At 41.8% G+C, this 22,420-nt stretch overlaps 1 protein-coding gene across 3 annotated transcripts in view; it reads right to left on the bottom strand.

Moving 5' to 3' along the window:
* Positions 1-22,420, bottom strand: part of STK39 (serine/threonine kinase 39) — a 292,691-nt gene that overhangs the window by 48,091 nt on the left and 222,180 nt on the right. For all 3 annotated transcript variants that reach the window (XM_055307897.1, XM_055307899.1, XM_055307898.1), the window contains exons 15-16: positions 13,189-13,241; positions 8,996-9,064 (exon numbers count right to left, since the gene is read on the bottom strand). In XM_055307897.1, coding sequence (XP_055163872.1) covers positions 8,996-9,064; positions 13,189-13,241 — 122 coding nt within the window. The remainder of the gene's footprint in view (positions 1-8,995; positions 9,065-13,188; positions 13,242-22,420) is intronic.

Here is a 22,420-nt window from a genome sequence, read left to right as displayed (position 1 = left end):
GCAAAGGTTTGGTTGCTTGCACACTTTGAAGCTTGCCATTAAATAGATGTAGAAAAGCTGAAGGCCACCAGGAGGCTGCATTGCATCCTGAGCAGCAAGGGTTTTAGGAAAAAACCCACGGACTCATTATGGTAAAAATTTATACCAACAAGGTATCTCCACACATCTATACCGTTTACACACACTCAATTTAAAAAAGTTAACTGGCATGGTTTTAAAATAGACTTTTAGAAGGGAGGAGAGAATAAAATGAGACAGAAGAGCAACAGAAATCAGTGAGACTGGAAAAGATACAGATGATGCAAGTAAGCTAAAACAGTCTCCAAAGGCTCCTGCAAGCGGAAAGTAAAGAAGTGGCAATGACCTGGGATGCTTCTTAGAAATACACATTTCTACACTCCTAAGCCCAAGACTCTAGATTCTGTGGCTCTAGACTGGAGCCCAGAAATGTGCATTCTTAATAAGCATCTAAAATAAGAGTGACACACACAGCTCAGGGTGCGTGCTTTGAGACAGACACTGGCCTCAACAGGTCCAAGAGGGAAAAAAGGCCTTCTAGACCAAACGTGTTTCTTTCCCAAGACTCAAAAGTCACAGGAGAAGTCAATTCTTTTTTTTAAATTAAGATTTTATTTATTTATTCATGAGAAACACACAGAGAGGCAGAAACATAGGCAGAGGGAGAAGCAGGCTCCCTGTAGGGAGCCCAATGAGGGGACTCAATCCCAGGACCCCAGGATCATGCCCTAAGCCAAAGGCAGACACTCAACCACTGAACCACCCACGCGTCCCAAGAAGTCAATTCTTAGGAGAGACAAAAAGGTGACAGGGGCAGAGCGATAGGAAAACATCAATTATGGTGAATTACTCTTCATTCCTGAGGAGGTACAATAATATCTGTATTGTTGCAATGATCAATCAATTCCAACATTAAGTTTGCCAAATGGAATTGAATGAATTAAATGGATATTTATCCATAGGCATATTTACCAAGTGTGGCAAGAATGGCAGAGATTCAATAAAACAGAAGACAGGTCTTGCCTGTCTTCACTCTCAAACTCCAGACAAAGAGAAGGCAGGCACCAGGAGGGACAGCAGGATGAAAGCCACATGTCCCTAAATGTGGTAAAATACAGTTCCTCTGGCATTCACGACAAGGGAAAGCTGTCCTCCTGAATCTGCTACGGAGGTGGCAAGCATCAGAGAAGCCTTCACGGAGACGGCATTTATGGTGCATCTCGAAGGGCAGACAGGTTGTAAGCAGGATTCTCATGTGCAGGAAAAGAGCATTCCAGGGCAATGAAGAGTATGTCCAGAAGTCCACCGAGACAGCTTTGAGAATACATATAGCTGATATTTGCTTCCAGGGCAGTAAAAACTACTCAGCTAGGTTCAAATGCTACCAAAGAAAATTGTGTAAATGAATGCAGAAACACAGCTCCCTTCTCAGGAAATAGAAATTCCAACATCTGGTTCTAAACTCCACTTAAAGGAAAAAGATACACACATAGGTTGTTAAAAGCCAGGAAGTGGTGGTATAAAAACCCAGCAAAGAACAGGCAGCAGGCACTGTTTCAGAAGGCAGCTGCCAAGCAGCTACCTCTCCCAGTGATCACTCACTGTGGAATCTGGGCCCCTGGACTGGATCTCTGCAGGAGCTGCTGAGTAGGATGGACAACTGGCTAGCTTCAGATGCCCAGCAGTGTTCCTCCTCCTAATACTCATTCAAAAGAGTATCCAAGATCTATAAAGAACTTATCATACTCAACACCCAAGAAACAAACAACCTGGTCATGAAATGGGCAGAAGACATGAACAGACATTTCTCCAAAGATGATGTACACATGGCCAACAGGCACATGACAAAACGCTCCACGTCACTGGGCATCAGGGAAATACAAATCAAAACCACAATGAGATACTACTTTACACTGGTGAGAATGGCGAAAATTAGTAAGACGGGAAACAACAAATGTTGGCAAGGATGTGGAGAAAGGGGAACCCTCCTGCACTGTTGGTGGGAATGCAAGCTGGTGCAGGCATTCTGAAAAATAGTATGGAGGTTCCTCAAAAAGTTAAAAATAGAGCTATCCTATAACTCACAATTGCACTATTGGGTATTTACCCCAAAGATACAGATGTACTGAAACAATGGACACCTACATCCCAATGTTCATAGCAGCAATGTCCACCATAGCCAAACTGTGGAAAGAGCCACGATGTCCTTCAACAGATGAATGGATAAAGAAGATGTGGTCTATATACATAGTGGAATATTACTCAACTATCAGAAAGGATGATAAGACCATTTACATTGATATGGATGGAACTGGAGGGTATGATGCTGAGTGAAATAAATCAATTGGAGAAAGACAATTATCCTATAGTTTCACTCATATGGGGAATATAAGAAATGGTGAAAGGGACTATAAGGGAAAAGAGGGAAACTGAGTAGGAAAAATTAGAAAGACAAACCCTGAGAGACTCCTAACTCTGGCAAACAACAAAGGGTTACAGAAGGGGAGGTGGGTGAGGGGATGGAGTGACTGGGTGATGGGCACTGAGGAGGGCACTTGATGGGATGAGCAGTGGGTGTTATACTCTATGTTGGCAAATTGAATTTAAATAAAATGTTAAAAAATAAATAAGAAAATGATAATATACTCAGTAAAAAATACAGGCTATACAACTATATAAAATGTTTATTCTCCTTTGAGAAATAAATATGTTCTTGAAAAGCCAAAAAAAAAAAAGTGAGACAGATGCAAAAGTACCATGTCTCACAAGGTCTGACAAAATTCAGAACTTCTGTTGTCTTTCACACATGAGTTGGGGTTTTGTTTGCTTTATCCCTGTGCTACTACTGCAGAGAAAACTTCTGATTGACTGTTTTTCAACTAGAAGGCAAAGGAAACAAGTTTTTTTCTGCTGCCTTACAACATCCGTGATCCTTGGGATCCCTCTCTGAAACAACTGAAATAAGGACTCAGATCTGATGGGTCTGTTAGGATTTAGCAGTCCTCCCGGCCAGGTGAGACACGCAAATTTATACATGCATGACACCAACTGTGGCATCTTACGAAATTATCTTTTTAGACCAACACTCGTCCAGGAGGCCTTGACACTCCTAGCAGTTTCTACTTCCACAGGGGCCTAAAATGTCTCCTGTTTCTTGCCTCATGGTAGTGCTGCATTTGAGCACAACTCAAGTAGGTTTATGATTTCCAAAAAAACAGTGCATTTAATCGCCGCACGGCTGTGCTTTTGCACAAAAGCCATCACTCCATGTCACTGTACCATTTCTTCTTCAATCCAAAGTGTGGTTTGTAAAGGTTCCCCTACTGAAGGCAGATTGCCTGAAGCTAGGTGCTGTTCTAACACGTTTGTTACATTATAGTAAAAGTCATAACATTCACTGCTCCATAACATATACTATTGCTTCTTTTGGGTTTTTGTTTTTTTTTATGTTGCCCTCAGCATTTACTCAAATTCAAGAGAATATTCTGATGGGGATGGGGGGAGATTTTTTTTAACCTCTTTAAATGTTAGCTGCTAGTTTCTATTATGGAAGATGGAAAAATACACACTAAGAAATCATTCAAACCTCTAGATGCCAAAGCTCTAAGCTGAACTGGACTATGTTTTTTTTTTTTTTTGTACAGTTGTCAAGTTGAACATATTTCATGTTTATACAATGGTACTTGAATTCTGCAGTCTCAAAAAAGATTCCGGGCAGCCCAGGTGGCTCAGCGGTTTAGCGCTGCCTTCGGCCCAGGGTGTGGTCCTGGAGTCCCAGGATTGAGTCCCACGTCAGGCTCCCTGCATGGAGCCTGCTTCTCCCTCTGCCTGTGTCTCTGCGTCTCTCTTTGCATCTCTCTGTGTCTCTCATGAATAAATAAATAAAATCTTTAAGAAAAAAAATTAAAAAATTAAAAGATTCCTAAAAACAAAAAAAGATTCTTAAAATACGAGGATATTATACTCAAAATATCCTTTTTTTCCTAAAGTAAATGTTTATGAGATACCTGTATATTTAAAAATAGTGTTTGTTGGGCAGCCCGGATGGCTCAGCAGTTTAGCGCCACCTTCTGCCCAGGGCGTGATCCTGGAGTCCTGGGATCGAGTCCCACATTGGGCTCCCTGCATGGAACCTGCTTCTCCCTCTGCCTGTGTCTCTGTCTCTCTCTCTGTGTGTGTCTCTCATGAATGAATGAATGAATGAATGAATGAATGAATGAATAAATAAATAAATAAATAATATAGTGTTTGTTTTTCCCTGACAAGTGTTTACAGAGTGCCAGCCATGTGAGGTATGAAGTCAGGGACAGTGGGAGCATAGCAGTTAACAAAACAGATAAAAATCTTGGCCTTTAGGAAACTTACACTCTAGGGAAAATCTTGTGTAGTTAACTAAATAAATGAAACAGACAGCCTATTACACTGGGAGAGACTTGGTAAAATGATTAAATCAGGAAGGAGTTGGAGGACGGCGGATGGGTTGCAATTTTAAGTAGGCTGGTCAAAGAAGGTCCCTCTGAGAGGCAGCATTTAAGCTCTAGGAGCCAGACAGGTGTACTTAGGGAAGGAGCATCCCTCCTAGTACAAAACCCAGTATGGCTGGGCTGAAATGGGCAACGGGGAGAAGAGAAGTGAGGCATGAAGTCTGAGAAGTGAGGGGACAGACCAGGCTGGGGACTGTAAGCCACTGAGATGTGGGATGGAAAGCCCTGAGAGAGTTTTTATTTAAAGCATTAATGTGATCTGGCTTACTTTTTTTATTGAGATATAAGTCACACATATCATAAAAATCACCCTTTTAAAGTGCACAACTGAGCTGTTTTTAGTATAGTACTAGGTTGTGCAATCATTACTATTTCTAACTCCTGAACAACTGCGCCATCCGAAAAAGTAACCCCATACCCATTAGCAGTCATTCCCCTTCTTCACCAACCCTCCCCCCCAGTAGGCCCTGGTAATCTACTTTCTGACTCTATGGATTTGCATATTCTGGTCATTTCATATCAAAAGAATTATCCTACATGAGGCCTTTTGTATCTGGCTTACTATTTCCACGGATGTCTCTGGCTACTGTGATGGGTACAGGCTGGAAGGAAGTAAAGACAGAAGCAGGGAGACCAGCAGAGAGATGAATGCAGTAATTCAAGTGATAGATGAAAGAAGTCTGAAACAGGATGGGAAGCAAGGTGGGAATTATGGCCAGATTTTGGGTATGTTTGGGTAGACTGGAGGTCAGGTATGAGATGAAAAAAAAAAAAAAAAGACAAGGATAAGGCACATCTTTGGCTGGAGCACCTGAATGGAGCTGACATCAACACAGGGATTAGGGCCAGGGGAGAGTTTGGGGGGCGGGGAACTGCCTGGGAGGAAACAGCAGGTGCTGGATTGTGATGCTAAGTAAACCCCGGGTGCTACCAGCTTTCCATGGGAAGATGGCACAGAGGGAGCTGGACTGCAGTCTGGAATTCTTCACTGGGCTGGAGAATGAAGCCCATTTGGGAATAGGAGAATGAAGAGGTTAATACTATGAAAGTGATCACCAAGGGAGTGATTATTATAGAAAAGACAAAACACCCAATGAAAAAGTCCTTCAGCATATTAATATTTACAGCTGAGAGGGATAAGGAGCAACCAGTGAAAAAGACTGAGAGAAAGAAACATCAATAAGGTAGGAGAACCAAGACTGGAATCTTGGAACCCAAAGGAAAAAAGTTATCATGGGCAAAGGCACTGTCAACTGCCCAGTGGGGTTGAAGTACCACTTAGGGCAAGGACAGAGAATAGACCACTGGGTTGAGGAACCAGGAACGTGGCAAGCATCATTCATAGACCACGAATCCTCCCTCCACTCCTCTGGCTCAATCTGCTCCAGCCACAGCCACCTCTGCTTTGACACATCTTGTGCCAGGAGATAGAGAGAGGAAAGGGATTACAGTCGGGGGGCGGTTCTTCTGAGGAGTTTAGCTATAAAGCCATGGAGAGGAATAGCAGGAGCACAGGGGGCGGAGGGCGAGGGGGCTTTTTGTGAGATTCAAGAAATAAAAATGTAAAGAGGGAAGCAGATGATAATGGAGAAGACAGAGAACTTCTGGGACAGGTTCAAGGGAGACAGAATTAAGAAAACTATCGAGGCACCTGGGTGGCTCAGTGGTTGAGTGTCTGCCTCTGGCTCAGGTCGTGATCCTGGGGTCCTGGGATCAAGTCCTGCATCAGGCTCCCCGGAGGGAGCCTGCTTCTTCTGCCTATGGCTCTGGGTCTCTCATGAATCAACCAATAAATAAAATCTTTAGTTTAAAAAATAAACACACTTTATCATTTGTCAAACAGTCTGCAATTAAAATATAAATCATCCACTGATGTATGAAAAACAAGTAAGGATATGCTATTTTTTCCCGCTAGGAGACACAAAAAGCATCATTTAAAAGGATCTGGATCTACTTTTCAAGGCTGAAGATACTGAACTGACTGTACACAGAGTGTCAGGGTCAGTCAGGGTTAGGCTCTGGGCTTGGAGTCATAAGAGCCAAGTTCAAAGACCATGACAAGATACAACATCCCAGAAACTTCTTTTGACCTCCCCATTTACATCCATTAAGATGGATTAAAAACAACCTGTCCTTTCTACCTCATGAAATTGATGAGATAATCAAATGAAATACACAAACACAGTAACTCTTAGTAGTGCTATATCCCCATAAGCCATTTTTAGCGCTATCAGAGAAGGAGGAATTGTATGTGCTCGGTCTAATTCCAACACCTTCCATTTTAGCTCCAAGGAGGGGAGCAAAGGCAAAATGAAAAATCTGGGGCATTAAAGTATGAAAAAAATGGAAGCTTTCTTATTGTTTTTAAGATACACTCTATAAGTTGTATAGGAAGCATGCCTTAATTTCCACTTTTATAAAGCTTAATAGTCAAAAATCCTTTAGATAGATTCAGCTGAGCCTGGGTCCAAACAAAACAAAACAAAACAAAACAAAACAAAAACCAGTGCATTACAGTTGACTGAAGGCCTGAAGTCAGCCCATGCTCGCAAAAAGATGTCATCTAGTGCCTTTCCAAGAATCTCTTCTTGCCTCCACATTCCCAATCACCTGCCAGGATCAACTCAACTCAAAAGACTAGTTCATCCTTAACTGCTCGCCCAGTAACAGACATTAGTTGATGTTTAAAATAAGTTTTTTTAAAAATTATTATTTTATTATTTTTTAATTCAGACTGCTTCGTGTATGGACCATAGTTCTTATCAAGGAAAACATATCTTACAAGGCATCTTGATCAAGCCATTAAGTTTTCTCCTCATTTTGTCAGGTCATCTACCACACAAGCATGTGTGCTCATTTTTTCTAATGAGAAAAAGTTTTTCAAGTCTATCAAAGAACCACTAACGTAAAGAACTCTGAGAGGGAACTTAGAGTAGACACCAAAGCTGAGCTGACCTCGTTGCTCAAGCTCCCCCTTGCATTTGAGCAGAACATTTTGGTAAGAATTTAGCTGGCCATGAGATCTTAGTAGATTTTACAGCAAAGTGTGAGAGGTAGAATGGACAAGGAAATACACACACACCTGTCTATATATCTGTATATGCCACTTTTCTTTAAACTATGTCTATCTCATTATATATGCATCACTTGGCAGAGGAATCAGAGCTTCCTAGGAAATCAGTATGTACACCATATATAATAGGAAAAAGAGCTCAGTTATTTCTAATTATAAAGGTATTTTCACATTTAATGACATATTGTTTGTAACAAATTAAGATACTGATGCTTTACTTAGAATCCTAATCTCCCACTAAAACCTCAGTTACTCACTAAAAAATCTCACTTTATAATGACCTATATTATCGAATTGATAAGAACAGATTACTCTGATGGGTAAAGCATATCCACCCCAAGCTCCCTCAGTCACAAACTTCAGCATTATTGGGGAAGGGATTTATTTTGAGCACGTGAATTTTTTTAAGTTAAAACACATCATTTAAGGGGCCCAAGTCATGTTAAGCATCAATTTTCATTTGATTATTGCTAAAGAAAGTTTTATCATAACGCATATTACCCTAATACCATGTTATGGTAATTATTAACAATATAATTAATTAATGCCATAGTTAACATTAAGAAGTTAATAACTAATCTTAATTACTTAGGGTCATCAACATGAATACCCAGCAACGGACTGACTACATAAAATTTTCACAAACTTAGGATTATCTTAGGAATGTGGAGCTTCTCACCCTCCCCCTGGGTAGAACCAGGCTACACTTTTTCTTAGATGACAGCTTTGGCCTCTTAGAGCGTCTCTGCCTCGTATAACTCTGCAGAGGCCGCCAGCCACCTCCTGCTCCTGACAGCAAATCTGTGTCTAGCTGGCTCTTCTATCTCCATGCAGTTATCTGTTCATGCTCAAAGCAGTAAAAAGAGCCCAAGGTCCAAAGGGAAGCGCCTCTGCCCCAACCCAGCTGCATGGCCCCAGACAACACATGGAAGGAACCCTTTTAGGAATTCGTGTCCCTGTGCACACAATTAAAGAACAGGCCTGAATGATCCCTAAGTCCCATCCAACCTTCAGACTTTGTGATGAATCCTGTTAATGGCTAGGAAAATTAATATCTAAGTTCATTAGAACTGTGCCCAAAGAAAGAACAGAGAAACTCTGACAAAGGACCTCAGAGGTTCCCGCACTTCTGGTGCATGGAATTTATAGTATCATATTTTTGTTATGTTGTGGACTTTTGGGTTTTCTCGGCTCTTTGTTATATTTCCAATAAGTGAGGTTCTTATTAAATGGGGCAGAATTACGAGTTTTTAAAAATAGAAAATTAAATACGACTCCTATATATACTTCTTCCACATAAAATAATTCAAGAAATTTTCAAAAATCCAGAGTAAATTATTCCTTTATGAAAACTTGTTTCCAAATGCATTTCTATTTGATAGATCAACAAAAAGACACCATATACTAAAAAGTGATTTACCTATAACTACATCATGACCATCAACCAAGCCAGCAGAGAAGAGCTCCTGAGATACACCATCTGCCGTATCTGTCCAAATGTGAAATGAATATGTATTAGTAACCATAAAATAAAAATCAACAACCCAGTACAATGTAAAAGATATTTTTCATTTATGAAAATCACCCACATGTGTTTTAATTCAACAATTCAGATTCTATCAGAAGGAAAAATCAGAAGCAATGTGAAATATATTTTGCCATACAGAACTTGCATCTTGATATTTATTCAACAGAAGTCCTGCAAAATTATTATTTCATTTTTGGTGAACCAAAAAACATTCGCCCTTTTGGCTACCACCTGAATTAATCCTCAAATGTACCTCTATAAATTAGCTCCTAACAGGTCCCAATGACACTGCTTTTCTTTCCTGCCAAGGTTAATTCCAGCCATCATCAATCCTTTTCTATCATTAGTAGCTACTGAGTCAGAATTTATGGCAAAGGTTGAACAGGTAGCACTTGACACAGCCTTATGTTTGGTACAAACAGCCTTTGAGCCCGTTGGACTATTAAGATGAGCTATTTAAATTTATGCTATTAAGAAACTCCTTTAGCATGACATTGATCATTTGATAGCAACAGATTCATCCTCTGAAAATGTGGCTGAATAAAAGAATGTGGTTTCTCGATGATAACTGACAGGAGTTAGAAATCTCATAAAGATGGGACTGAACAGGCTGTAGCAAGTGAATATAACCAAAATTACTTAATTGAAAGGTTATGAATGAACATGGTAATAAGTGAGAAGTCTGTCTGAAGACTCTGTGAAGAGAAACCAATAAATGGCAATGTGCTCAAAAGAACCATTATGAACTCTTGTGTTTTTACAAGGGAGATGACACGGTCCCCACGGCCTTCTGACATTATCGCAAATGTCCAGAACCACAGCTGGGTGAGAAGAAAACTGGCTCAGCAGCTGGCAACAACCTAAAAGAAGGTTTGACTTGAGTGATTGAGTGTCCCAAAGTCAGGGAGCACCTCAAAGTATTGCTGCTGAACCAAACAAGCATCTAAATTGCACTGCAGTTTGCATGCCTAAGGCTGCCCCCATGGTCTGTGTGCATGCACACCTATGAGCACCCACTTGAGTGTGTTGCTGAAGGTAAAATTGTCTTTCACATTGTGGGCTTTAATGTGCTTTGCCCAGTGTCTGACACATAGTAATTACTCAATCAGTGGTAGCTGTGATAAGGATGATCGGGCCAAGGATCATCTAAAATGTACCTCATTCTCTAGTGCACTCTTTCTTCCTTTCATACACAGCGAAATTTCCAGGATCTCCAATAAAAAAAAAAAAACTGAGAGCCACTGTACATTCATTGTATGTAGAGAAATTGTGGCATTGCATCATTTTACTCATTCCACATTATAATGAATAACAGACAGACATGCAAATAACATAAAAGAAAAATAAAGGAATCTTTCTCAACTATGAGATACCATATATGGCAGGCTTATCTTGGGTCTTGTTCTTACTAGAAGTACAAAAAAAAAAAAACACCTTATAAAATTCTCTGAGGGATAAAATGATCCCATAGCATGGAATCTAGGGTGAGAGGCTCCCTCTACTCTGCATACGATTTAGCTTTATGAAGTGGATTAGAAAACTCAGCCTCATAATCTCATTCTCCTGGATGCCACTAGAAACTTCTCTACAAAAAGTGTACTGAATTCCAGTGCCTACCTAGTAGGCACAGTGCACACAGCAGGCAGTGATTACATTTCTATGGACTGATCATCTATTAAAGCATCTGGATGTGTTACTACCACGTCGAAAGTATCAATAAGATCTTACACCTGAGTAAGGAGCTATGCTCACAGAATGTAGTTTAAAATGGAATAATCGAGCAAATCCTCATTGAGGGCTAGCACTAAAACAGTACCAAAGCAAAGGACTTTCCCAAATGATTAAAGTTTATAGCACTGCCTATGATTTTCAGGACTCCTAAACACCAGATCAGTCACGTTAAAATAGCACAAGGGTCATGCTGGCCATTTTTGGCCCAAAAGAGAAATATCCCATGTTTGTATACCATTAACTAGTTATTTGTATGCATGTGAGTAAGAGATCAGCACTGGTTTAGAACAGAAACTGGAAGGTAATTGGTAACATTTTTTTAAGCTGCTTAACATGCCTAATAGTAAACAGGTTAAAATCATCATAAATAATCATAATTGCTCTGGTTTGCAGAATATATGGCAACACAATAAGTGCAAAGGGCTTGCTCTCATGTGAAGGCAGAGAATATTCAGTATGTTTATGTTATTCACTCTATGCCATATTACACATTTACGTGTGCATACAGCACAGACACAGTACAATGCATGCCCAGTGCAGACACCACCTGAATGCAGACAGCTTCAGTAGTCACAGAAGTACGGTGACACATCCATGGTGTTTCCCTTACTAGCTGGCCAGGGAAGGCCAGGTATCATCAGGAAGCCAACACTACAATTTCTATCCGGGAAACAAAAGCAGATTCAGCCTACAATGTCAAACAAGGCTGCTAAAGCCAGCAAGGAGGTCCGGTAATGTTGAGAGGGCCATCTTCTCCTCTAAAATCCTCAACTTAGAAATTCATTTCTTTGTCATCTCTCGAAATTCAAGTTAACTTTTATTTTGCTGCTGCCAATTTTAAATAATTAAATTTTTAAAAAAAAAAACCTTGAAAGAAGAATCTATTCTTTTATTTACTGTACTTGAAAGCATTTAGCATATAGTTACCGACTTTATCATACCACTGACTGGTCAATATTCTTATGTTATGACAAAACAAAATGCTTCTGGGTAATAGAAATTAGTGCTGTACAATTTCACAGACTGACTCTAAACTCCCAAGATGGGGATGTTCCCAGAAAGAAAGATCAATTCGCAAATTTACTGGGGCCCTATTTGCATATATTTTGTAACAAATACTTCTTATGTTACTTTAATTTAAACATACTAGGAATCATTAAATCTTGATGTTGACAGGGGACTAGACATGAGAGTCAGCGAGTCTATGCCCACATTTGGCCCAGGAACATGTTCTGCTTGGCCAATAGTGTTTTTTTTTTTTTAAAAAACCAAACATGAATAGACATGGTTTCCTGAAATCCCCACAGTTTGCTCTGGCTCCTGTCCATGTCTGAGTTGGTGCCTTCTTACAGGTTCTAACAGCAGGGAGGTCAAAGCAGTTAACTCATTGACCAGATATCACACAAGGAAGGTTCAGAATTTTCAAAATTTTAGCTAATATGATGTATTTAATCAAATCAAAATTCACATGGAGCTCTACTACATAAAATAATTACAGAGTATTATTGGCTTAATGTATATTAATATATTCAAATGTATGAGCCTAATGTATTTTATTTTAATAATAGAAGGTATTTTAGAAGATTTTCAATAAACACATTGAAGCTGCTTTCACGTACTTAAAAATCGGAAACCAGGTCAGGGACAACAGGAAGTCTCAGCATTAGCATCTGATTTTCACCTTTTTGGATTCTTCTGGTTATGAACTAAAGAGGGGAAATAGCAATTTTTGCTTCACAACTAATCCTGTGGTCTCCAAAGCCTGTTCATATGTGCTATTTATCCACTAATTAACCAAAACAAGTGCCTCCTGAATAGCAGGCACTTAGTCAAGTGCTAAAGATACAAGAAATGAGACATGGTTCTGTGAACTCTAGGCATCCAGGAGCTGAGAGAGCAACCAGTTTAGCCTTGAAGCTGCAAGAATGGCAGGGTTCCGACCAAGCGGTAGGTTGAGAGCAGAGGGCCAAAGTATAGCACTTCTTTGTGTGATGTCTTGTTTGTTGCTCACCTCTCACTAGGACTGCTCTATGTTACTCACTACACTCATCACAATATCCCTAGGCCCTGTGTCACCACGCCAGAGTTTATTGTCATGGTTGAGCTAATGTATTTCATTTGTATGTGTATATAAACCATACAGCATGTCACAGGAATTCTTGTAGTCAGTACAGGTTTGGTTTGGATTACCCCCAATTACTGCAAATCCTTCCTCTCTCCCTACCTTCCTTCCATCCTCCTTTCTTCACTTTCAGAGAAAGCATTTTTGAATAGCAAATTATAACCACACGCTTGTAATCAATTTCTTCAATGCTCTTTGCAGCAATAAAATAATAATTTCAATTAAAACTTACCTCTTCCTGGAGTAAACTCAAATCGTATGTCATTAAGTTCCTTTCTGGAGTTTCTGAAATACATAACATATAGCACATTAAAATCCAATGAACTACAGCTTAATCAAACTAAATGTATTCCAATTTTTACAAGATGCTACTAACATGTAGACAGCATTTACAGCTTTGGGTCACCTCTGAGTAATTCCTCAAACAGAAGAGAGAGTTATGACAATAACAAAGGGAGAACTGATTGAATTTACATTATATAAATGTGCATTTCACAAAAATTCAAAAATAAAGTGTTCTTTTCTAAAATCTACACTAAACCAATAACCTTACATATAATTCTATAGTTAAAAATTTCAGAAGATTTTAGTCTAAAATAAATGACTTGGCACATTTTTCATATTTTTCCTAAAAATAGTATTTTATCAATTATTTTTAAAAGTGAAACAAATAGGAAAGATGGTCTCAGTGGTAAAGTTTATGACAACACTACACATTGAATCATGCAACAAAATGCTCAAAAAAGGATATATATTTTGTTATTAAAAACTTTATCTACACAGTAGGACCCCTGAATGTTGTGAAGTTATCCATTGAATATATAAACTTTTTAAAAATAAATATAAAATGCTTACATGAAACAGTAATATATACATTTGTATGTATATCTGATCCAAAAACTGATACTAGGGAAATATGAAACAAGTAAATACTTAAGATATGAGTTTTCCATTAATATTAATTTCAAGAAATGATATGGGGCAGTGAGCTATAATTAGAATGGTTTTAAATTCTCACAAGAATACTAAAATATTATGAGAAACTCTCAACAGATGCTACCATTAAAGTTAATAAAAATACCATAAGAAACTGCAGTAGGAAGCATGAAATAATAATTTCTACAGACACCCAACTATTTGTTCAGCTTCCAAAGGTCCAAGATAGAGACAGAGATGGCATGAATACCCATCCCAAACAGCCTTGGTCTGGTGCCAGGAGAGTCTGATATAATCCTGTTTAATTCTCCAGTTTGGGACTCCAAATAAACTCGAGGTAATAACTCCTGGTCTCTATGTTCAGTGCCCACATCATGATGCCACCAGTCTCTGGGCCCTTTCTGGTCCACAGGCTAAGGCCGCTTCTTCAGGTCCTAGGACACTCCTACCACACTAAATGCAGGAGGCCGCTTCTTCAGGTCCTAGGACACTCCTACCACACTAAATGCAGGAGGCCCAGAAAAATGACAAAGGCATGGTATTAACATAGAGAAAGCCTTTCTCCCATGCCTAGACAAGCTAGCCTAAGTCTACACTCTCCCACAAGCAGGGAAGTAAGGGTCAAGAGTTCAAGAGATGCTCAAGCCCAGGCCACAGTCCTAAGAGCCTTGAACCACTATTTGCAGGTGTTCTCACCTTGGCTGTCACTATTCTTCTTAGAGATGGGATGAGGGAATAATAGAAATGGCTAAAGCTTTGCTTGTTTTTTAGGACCTAGGACTGCAAATTGTGGACTCTCACTCTAAAAAAGTAAACCTATGACCAATACATGAAATTGGAGACAATTGAAGATGGTTCAGATGTCAGCTTGGACCCCAGACTAAGGACTCTGTCCTGGAGATGGAGTGGATCATGCACAATCAGTATCTGCAGCAGACGAGCTGCTTGACTATGGCACTGTCTATCAATGTCACCGCACGTTTACATAGCACTTTCATATATATCAGCGGCTCTCAATTTTTTTATTTTTGGTAAGCCTCTATAATGTTTGGCTTAAGATAAATAAGTGGATTCTTATTTTTGCTTCTATGTTCAATCTGCTGCAAGATCACATACCACAGTGCCAGCCACTGGAAAATTCTACTCTAAGTGTGTTGAAATAATGAGAGTGAAAAAGGCACATAATTTCTCAATGTTATTATGAAAATAGTTTGACCTCATGGGCTCCCTGAGACTCAAGGACCACCTCCCCCACACACACCTTCTATGGTCACAGGACCACATTTTGAGAAACACTGATAGCAAATTTCATGAATCAAATCTCATTTGATTCCAGCAATCAACCTTTAAGATATGCAAAGTAGGTATTATTTGTTTTTCATTTTTTAGACAAGCACATTCAGTGGCCTTTCCAGGTTTACAAATTCAGTGGCTTCCTTTCACTTCTGAGAGAAAAACAATCTTCCTCAATATTCTGCACATCACCATAAAAAGATCAGCAAGCATGCTTTTATTTAATAGCCTTGGTTTTAGGTGTTGTATATCAACAAAGGTTGGATTAGAACTAAAACATCCCAACAAGAAAAAAAAAAAAGATCACTAGGAAAGCAAGTATTTATACTATATTTAATAATGAAATGACAAAAGGAGGGAAAAAGAAAAAGGAATCTGATTTGATGTTAATTTAGGCCACTGTCAATTCCTTTCCTCTCTTTCTTTTGGTCAGTCCTGTCTAAATTAGTTTGTCCTACTAAGGCCATAAGAAGAGAGGTATAGGAACTGTACCCAAAATATCATCACACACATCCTGATTCTTCATTAAGACTATGGAAGTAATATCTAATACCATAATCTCTACATCAGCTATGGTTCGAGTTATGGAGGTTGCCTAGTCAAGTCATTCTTTTATGACTCTGAACCTAAAATACTTGCCTTTGAAAAGATCACAGTGATTGATTGTGAGTAGTAGACTTGTCTCATCAGGTTGAAATATAGTTGGAAAAATGCCTAATTGGATCTAACTACTGAAGGTCATCCTTTTATAAAGAATTAATCTTTTCAGACTCATACTTAACACCTTTAATTGAAAGTACATTTACTTTAATTGATATGGCACAGGATATTCTTGATTTCAGAGAAGCTGAAAATAGGTATGATTTAAGGCCAGAAACTAAGTCTGTGCAACTTTATAGAGGAAATGTTTGAAACTTGAAATTAACAGCTTCAAGACCCAGGCTACCAGTAATAACTCTTATTAAAAACCCTATAAATCCTGGGGTGCCCGGGTGGCTCAGTCGGTTGAGGATCCAATTCTCGATTTCAGCTCAGGTCATCATCTCAGGGTCCTGAGATTGAATCTTATGTTGAGCTCCATATCTAGTGAGGAGTCCGCTTGGTTTTCTCCCTCCCTCGCCTTGTGCCCCTCCCCGACCCCTGGCTCTCACTTTTTCTCTAAAATAAATAAAATCCTTAAAAACAAAACAAAACAAAAAGCTACTTTTAATCCTAAAAATAACCAAAAAGAAAAAAAAAAACCACCCCATCAAAAAACATACTCCTAAATTCGGTAAGCACAAACCCTTATTTTTCATTGTAGGTAAATATTGCATCACAAAGGCAAATGTCTACAGGGCTCACACAGAGTATTTATTTTTAAAATAGGTGATACCACCACATGGGTTAAAACCCAAAAGGTACAACAAGGTGCTCTTTAAAATCTAGGCCTCCTACTCTTATTAATCAACTACCTGGTCCCCCTTAATGGTATAGGCTTTTTGTACACCCCTTCCTGAGATGTTTCATGCATGTATTAGCAAATATACATACACAGTTCCTTCTAGCCTGTTTAATACAAATGTAGCATACTATATCCGTTGCTCTGCACCTTGCCTCTTCTTTTAATAACATACCTTGGAATTTCTGCATAGTGGCTCACAGAGAGAGCTTTCTCATTCTTTTTTTTTTTTTAATAGCTACATAGTATTCCGTTGTCTGCTATATCCTTCCCATTCAATGAACAGACTGTTTTCAGTCTTCCACTAGTATAAACAATACTCAGTGAATAACCCTGTTCTTATGTCATTTCGCAAATACGTGGGCATGAAAATAAATTTCTAGAAGCAAATTGCTTGGTCAAAGGATAAACGCATTTGCAATTTTATAGATATTGTCAAATTCCCCTTCATTCGAGTCATACCGATTTATACTCTCACAAGCAATTTGTAAGCACCATTGCAGGAACTCTCAATGAGTAAAGCAGGAAGTATATGGAAAAAACAGGGAGATGTATTCTCCCAGCTGGAAAGCTTCTTCCCTATTTAAAGAAGGCAACTACTGCTCTGCACCAGCTGGTTAAGCCAGGCAGGAATTTGGGCTCAATTTTGCTTAAAAATAAATAAATAAATAAATAAATAAATAAATAAATAAATAAATAAATAAACAAACACACACACAGATATAAATGTTATATATAAAATGCATATATGCTATATGTCATATACAAATATATGTACATTTGCTATATCCATTCAAAGTGACAAATCCAGAGATCTAGATTGTCATGTGTAACATCTTCCTTCTTCTCATTCAATTCATCTGCAGGGGACACAGTGGACACTGAAATGAAGCAGCTGGCTCTGAGGGTGGTGATGACGATCACATGAGCAAACGCTTAAGCATTCCTGGTGACTGAGCTGCAGAAGGCCTGCACAGATGAAGTATGCATCTGATAGGATGTAGCATTTTTCTGCACTTCTAACTCTACCACGTCAGGAGAGTCTGATCAAGTTGTTGCTCCTGGAGGGCTCCAGAGCCAAAATGCCAACTCAGGACTAGGTGTGTTCCTTAGCTTCACATTCGTGTCTTTTAGCTCACGCCAAAAACTGGGGGTACACGCCCTCCAAGAACCAGATGCAATCAAAGTGCTTAGAAGCCCAGGGACCACTGGTTCTCAAAGAGCATCAGCGACTGTAGTACCACTGGCACTGCATACCCTCCACCACAGGGATACTCTGGAGTGAGGATGACTGCCAGCCAATTTCCCATGCTCTGAGGTTGCAGGACACAGCTGGGGTAACACTAGCCCAGAGGTGGCCTCTCCCTCCCAAGCCCCCTTTGCCCTTCTTTGAACCTAGGACTTCAGGGTCAGGGTGAAGCTGCCAGTCAGTATCCGAGGAAGTCCAGGGGGAATGTTCCTCCTGGAACCTTTCCTTTACTGGGAGCAGGATGGAGACTTTCAAACAGGCTGGGCTCTCAGGTCATCATTTCCAGTTCAGCTTGCTTCTTTCCTGCTCTTGGCACTGAACTGGAGTCTCTTCCCACAGACTTAGGAGAGAAAGGGACTATGGCGCCCACTAAGCTTGCTGGGCATCTCTGTCCACACCAGCAGAGAGCCTGGCACAGCCTGAGGAGGTACTGGAGCTGTGGGGACAGAGGTTTCCATCCAAATCCACTCACTACTTGTCTGGCATCTGTCATCTGTTTCCTCAACTGTGAGATGGGCAAAGTAATAATTAATGGCATTTACTGTCTGCCAGTACGTGCTTGATGCTTCACTTATGGTATCTTATGCCATGCTCAAAATAACACGTGATGTGGGGATGGCTCTTATGCCCCATTATTTCCCAGACAGGGAAAGTGAGGCTCAGAGAGGGTAAGGGACATACCCAAAAATCATACAGCTGATTAGTGGATCTGAACTAAATCTAGAACTGAAGGAATGTTACCCTTGTCTTCTCCAGGGCCCAGTCCTTACCCGAACCACTGTGAGTCCTAGTCTGAGTCTGTAGATGCTTCTAACTGGTCTCGCCACATTCAAGGTCATGATCTGTTCAGGAGCCAGCCAGCTTGTTATCTGGAAATCTGATCATCCCACTCCCTTGCTCAAAGACTCCATTTTGTTCTTCTCCTCTTTTTATTTTATTTTATTTTATTTTATTTTATTTTATTTTATTTATTTTATTTTATTTTTTTATTTTTATTATTTTTTAAGTAGGTTCCTCACCCAGTATGGAGCTCAACGCAAGGCTTGAACTCACCACCCTGAGATCAAGACCTGAGCCCTGAGATCAACAGTCGGATGCTTAATTGAGCCACTCTGGCACCTTCCCCTGGAATTCTTTTTTTTTTTTTTTTAAGATTTATTTGTTCATGAAAGACAGAGAGAGAGAGAGAGAGAGAGAGAGAGAGAGAGAGAGACAGGCAGAGGGAGCATGACTGTAGAGGCGGGGTGGCAAGTTTTTCTGATCTTGGAAGGAATGGGCGGCAGAGAGACTTTCTTCTGTCTGAATGTCTCTCCTCAGGCTGCCAGTTGGTTGTTTCTGGGTGCCTCGCACCCACCTTCGGCACCCTTGCCCAAGTCCCCTGTGGAATGCAGGGATGGTGCTGTGCAGGGGGCAACAGGGCACGCCAGCTGGCGAAGAGACAGGTGATGGTGGTGGTGGCAGCGATGAGAAGGGGTGCAGGGGTGGGCCAGCCAGAGGGAAGTCGGGAGGAAAGGAGGGGAGAGAGGGAAGAAGGCAGGAGGGAAGAGCCCAGGATCACAACCTGAGCCAAAGGCAGATGCTCAACCACTGTGCCACCCAGGCGGCCCTCCCCCAGAATTCTTAAAATTTTAAATCCTTAGCATGACCCCCTGAAGACCTGCTTCTACCTGCCTCCCCCCCTTCAAGTGTCCCACACTGTCTGCTGCTCTCCTTGTTGTCTTGGGCCTGCCCTCCCTGCCCAGGGGTGGCTTTGCAAAGGCACAGTGTGGGCGGGGGGTCTGTCAGAGGCCTGTCACCGGTGGGCTCAGGAGACAGAGGGAAGAAAGGGACTGCAGCTGGGGACACTTCTGAGGAGTTCAGCTGTAAGGCCTGGAGAGAAACCGCTGTAATTGGAGGTGGAGAAAGAGAGGGCTTTTTAAGATGGGTGAAGAGAAACGTTTGTGTGCTGGTGGGCCAGGCCTGGTAAAGAGGGAAACAGGGAGGGAGGGAACAGAGAGGTGCTCCTGGGGGGGCTGCAGCGTGTTGGGGAGTCAGCTTCCCTCGCTGCTGGCGAATCTCCACTCCCCCTCTCCCTCACTTGACTTGCTCTTTTGCGGGAGGCCAGGAAAGAAGGGGAAAGGCAGCCAGCCAAGGGCCGGCCGCTTTCCAGCGCAGCCTCCTGACCTCTAGCCCTACACCCAGTATGTCACGTTCCGTACAAACGTAGTGTAGTTACTTCAGTGTCCATCCCATCTACCAGCCACAAGGCTCCCGAAGAGCAAAGACCTGCAGCTTGCCAGCACAGACAGCACCTGGCACGCGAGCGAGTGAATGCACGCCTGCGTGACTGAAGACACAAAGGAGTGAAAATTCTGCAAGTCTGGCTCTGTCCAGGCTTCTGAGACCCCGTCACCCCTGCTCCCGGGCTGCCCTTTCTCTCTGCACCAGCCACTCCCGTCTGCCCGGCCCTGTAGTCCCAATCTGCGGCCCCCCACATCGTCCCTTCTCCTTCTCGAGGAGTAATTCCAAGTGCGTTACCCAAACCCAGGTACGTGCCCCCCCAGAGGCTTAAACCCATCATCCAACTGTCTACACAGCATCTCTCCGTGCAATGTGCAGACACCGGAAAACCCAGCATGTGCAAAACGGAACACATCCCTTTCCTCCTCAGATTCACTTGTCTCTCTGCCCCCTACGGCGGCAGGTGGCCGTGACAGCCACCGCCACGACCTGTGGGCTCGGCCTGCTAAATCTCCTCAGATCGCCCACTTCTCTACAGCTCTGCCATCGCTGACCCAAGGCACGTCCCCGTTATCTGCCGCAGGAGGAGAACAAACGACTTGATGAACACAGGACAGGGTGTTTTATGCCCACACCACACACTAGGCACGGAGAACGGCGCGGCCAGAGCCACAGAGCGCGGAAGAGGACAAGGCCGCAAGAGGGGGACGGCGCTATTACTCGGGGTGTAATCCTTGGCAGATGAATGTGTTGCTCAGAGAGAAAATCATCGTATTTAATGAGATGTGGAAAACGATGCCAAAGCGACGATAAGCTGAAGGACACCCAGGAAGGCCGCAAGCGAAAGCACCAGGAGAATAAGGAGGCCTCTTGCGTCCAGGCCCGAGGCTGCCCGCACGCGGGGTTCACGCACGTCTCACTAGGGCTCAGTCTTAGGTCAGCGAACCACACCGACCCCCAGGACCATGGAAGCTTCCTCTGGGCTCTGCAGCTCCGCTTCAGCTGCTTGTGCAGGGGGACAGGAGTCAACGGTGCCCTCTGGGGTTCCGGGAGCTGCGCGCAGGCACCGTGAGCCCCTCACCGTGTCGTGGCCCTCTGACGCCCGAGATTCTGGGGCGCAGCAAAACAGAGGGGAAAGTCAGGGTTCCAGTCCTTCAAGAGTTTACCGTCTTCCCAGAGAATGACAGCTGACAGGAGGTAAAAGGACCGGGGAGCCCCAGCGTCAATAAAGTGCTTAAAAAGTAGCAGGAGGACAAGAAACAGTGGCCTAACTCACAGGAAGGAGCATTCCCCCCTCTCTTGTTCTCACTCTCTCCATCATTCACGTTCCTGTCAAATTCGCCTTTTCTGAGGTAAAGGCCCAATCACAGAATCATATAATTTTACAACTGACAGGGGCCCTGGGGGTCACCTAATCCATTTCCCTCCTTCCTCAGGTGAAGAAACTGAAGCCAAAAAGATTAAGCTGGCTAATTCACTCAGCACTCCATAAATACTTATTGATCACCTACTAGGCGCCAGGCCTGTCCTAGGAGCCTTTGATGGCAGAAATGACACCCAAACCTGGAACTGACGCTTCTAGACGACTGCTTTTCATTCTAGACTGGCGCTTCTCAAACTGCAGGGTGAGCTGAGGTGCACTCTTCTCAAGGAAGACTTCTTTTCCCCAGTGATGTGCCTGCCCCTAGTACTTAAGTGCTGCGTGCAGTGGGAGATGTTATAGATGGGGGTGTGGCTCATATATAATGATTTGTGTGATGATGGCAGGAATAAAGGTTAAGAGCCACTGCTGTATCCCTCAGCACTGTGCCCCAAAGCCCTGCTTGAAATGGAAGCTCTCTTCAAAGTACAGATTTCCACACACCCTGTGTCATCATGCTCCAGGACTGTGAGTCATATACCTAGCCCATCGCCCCCACACCCTGGCCCTGCCTTTAACTTGCCTCAAAAGAGCCTTTTGGATCAGTGAGTCTCCTAAAAGGTGAAAGTGAAAATTCCTTTCAGGATTGCACCTTCAGACACCCAGAAATATACCTATGGCCTGGCAAAGTATAAGCTGACAGCATCCAAAATTCTAGTCTCTACCAAGCCATGCAGCATCACAGAGCTTATGGTCAATGTCAAATAAATAGATCATGAAGCCATACAGTTGTCTTTAACAAGAAAACATGGGCAGTGACTAATATAGTTGTGTTCATATAATGAACACACACGTGCATGAACATACACGCACATGCACGAACACACGTGCACATGCATGAACACACACACACACAATTTCTTGAAATAAAATATCTTGATATATCTTCAAGAATTTGACCTTTA

The sequence above is a fragment of the Nyctereutes procyonoides genome, unplaced genomic scaffold (genome assembly GCF_905146905.1).
Source record: "Nyctereutes procyonoides isolate TBG_1078 unplaced genomic scaffold, NYPRO_anot_genome, whole genome shotgun sequence".
Taxonomy (NCBI): domain Eukaryota; kingdom Metazoa; phylum Chordata; class Mammalia; order Carnivora; family Canidae; genus Nyctereutes; species Nyctereutes procyonoides.
This window is presented reverse-complemented; position numbering and strand designations above follow the sequence as displayed.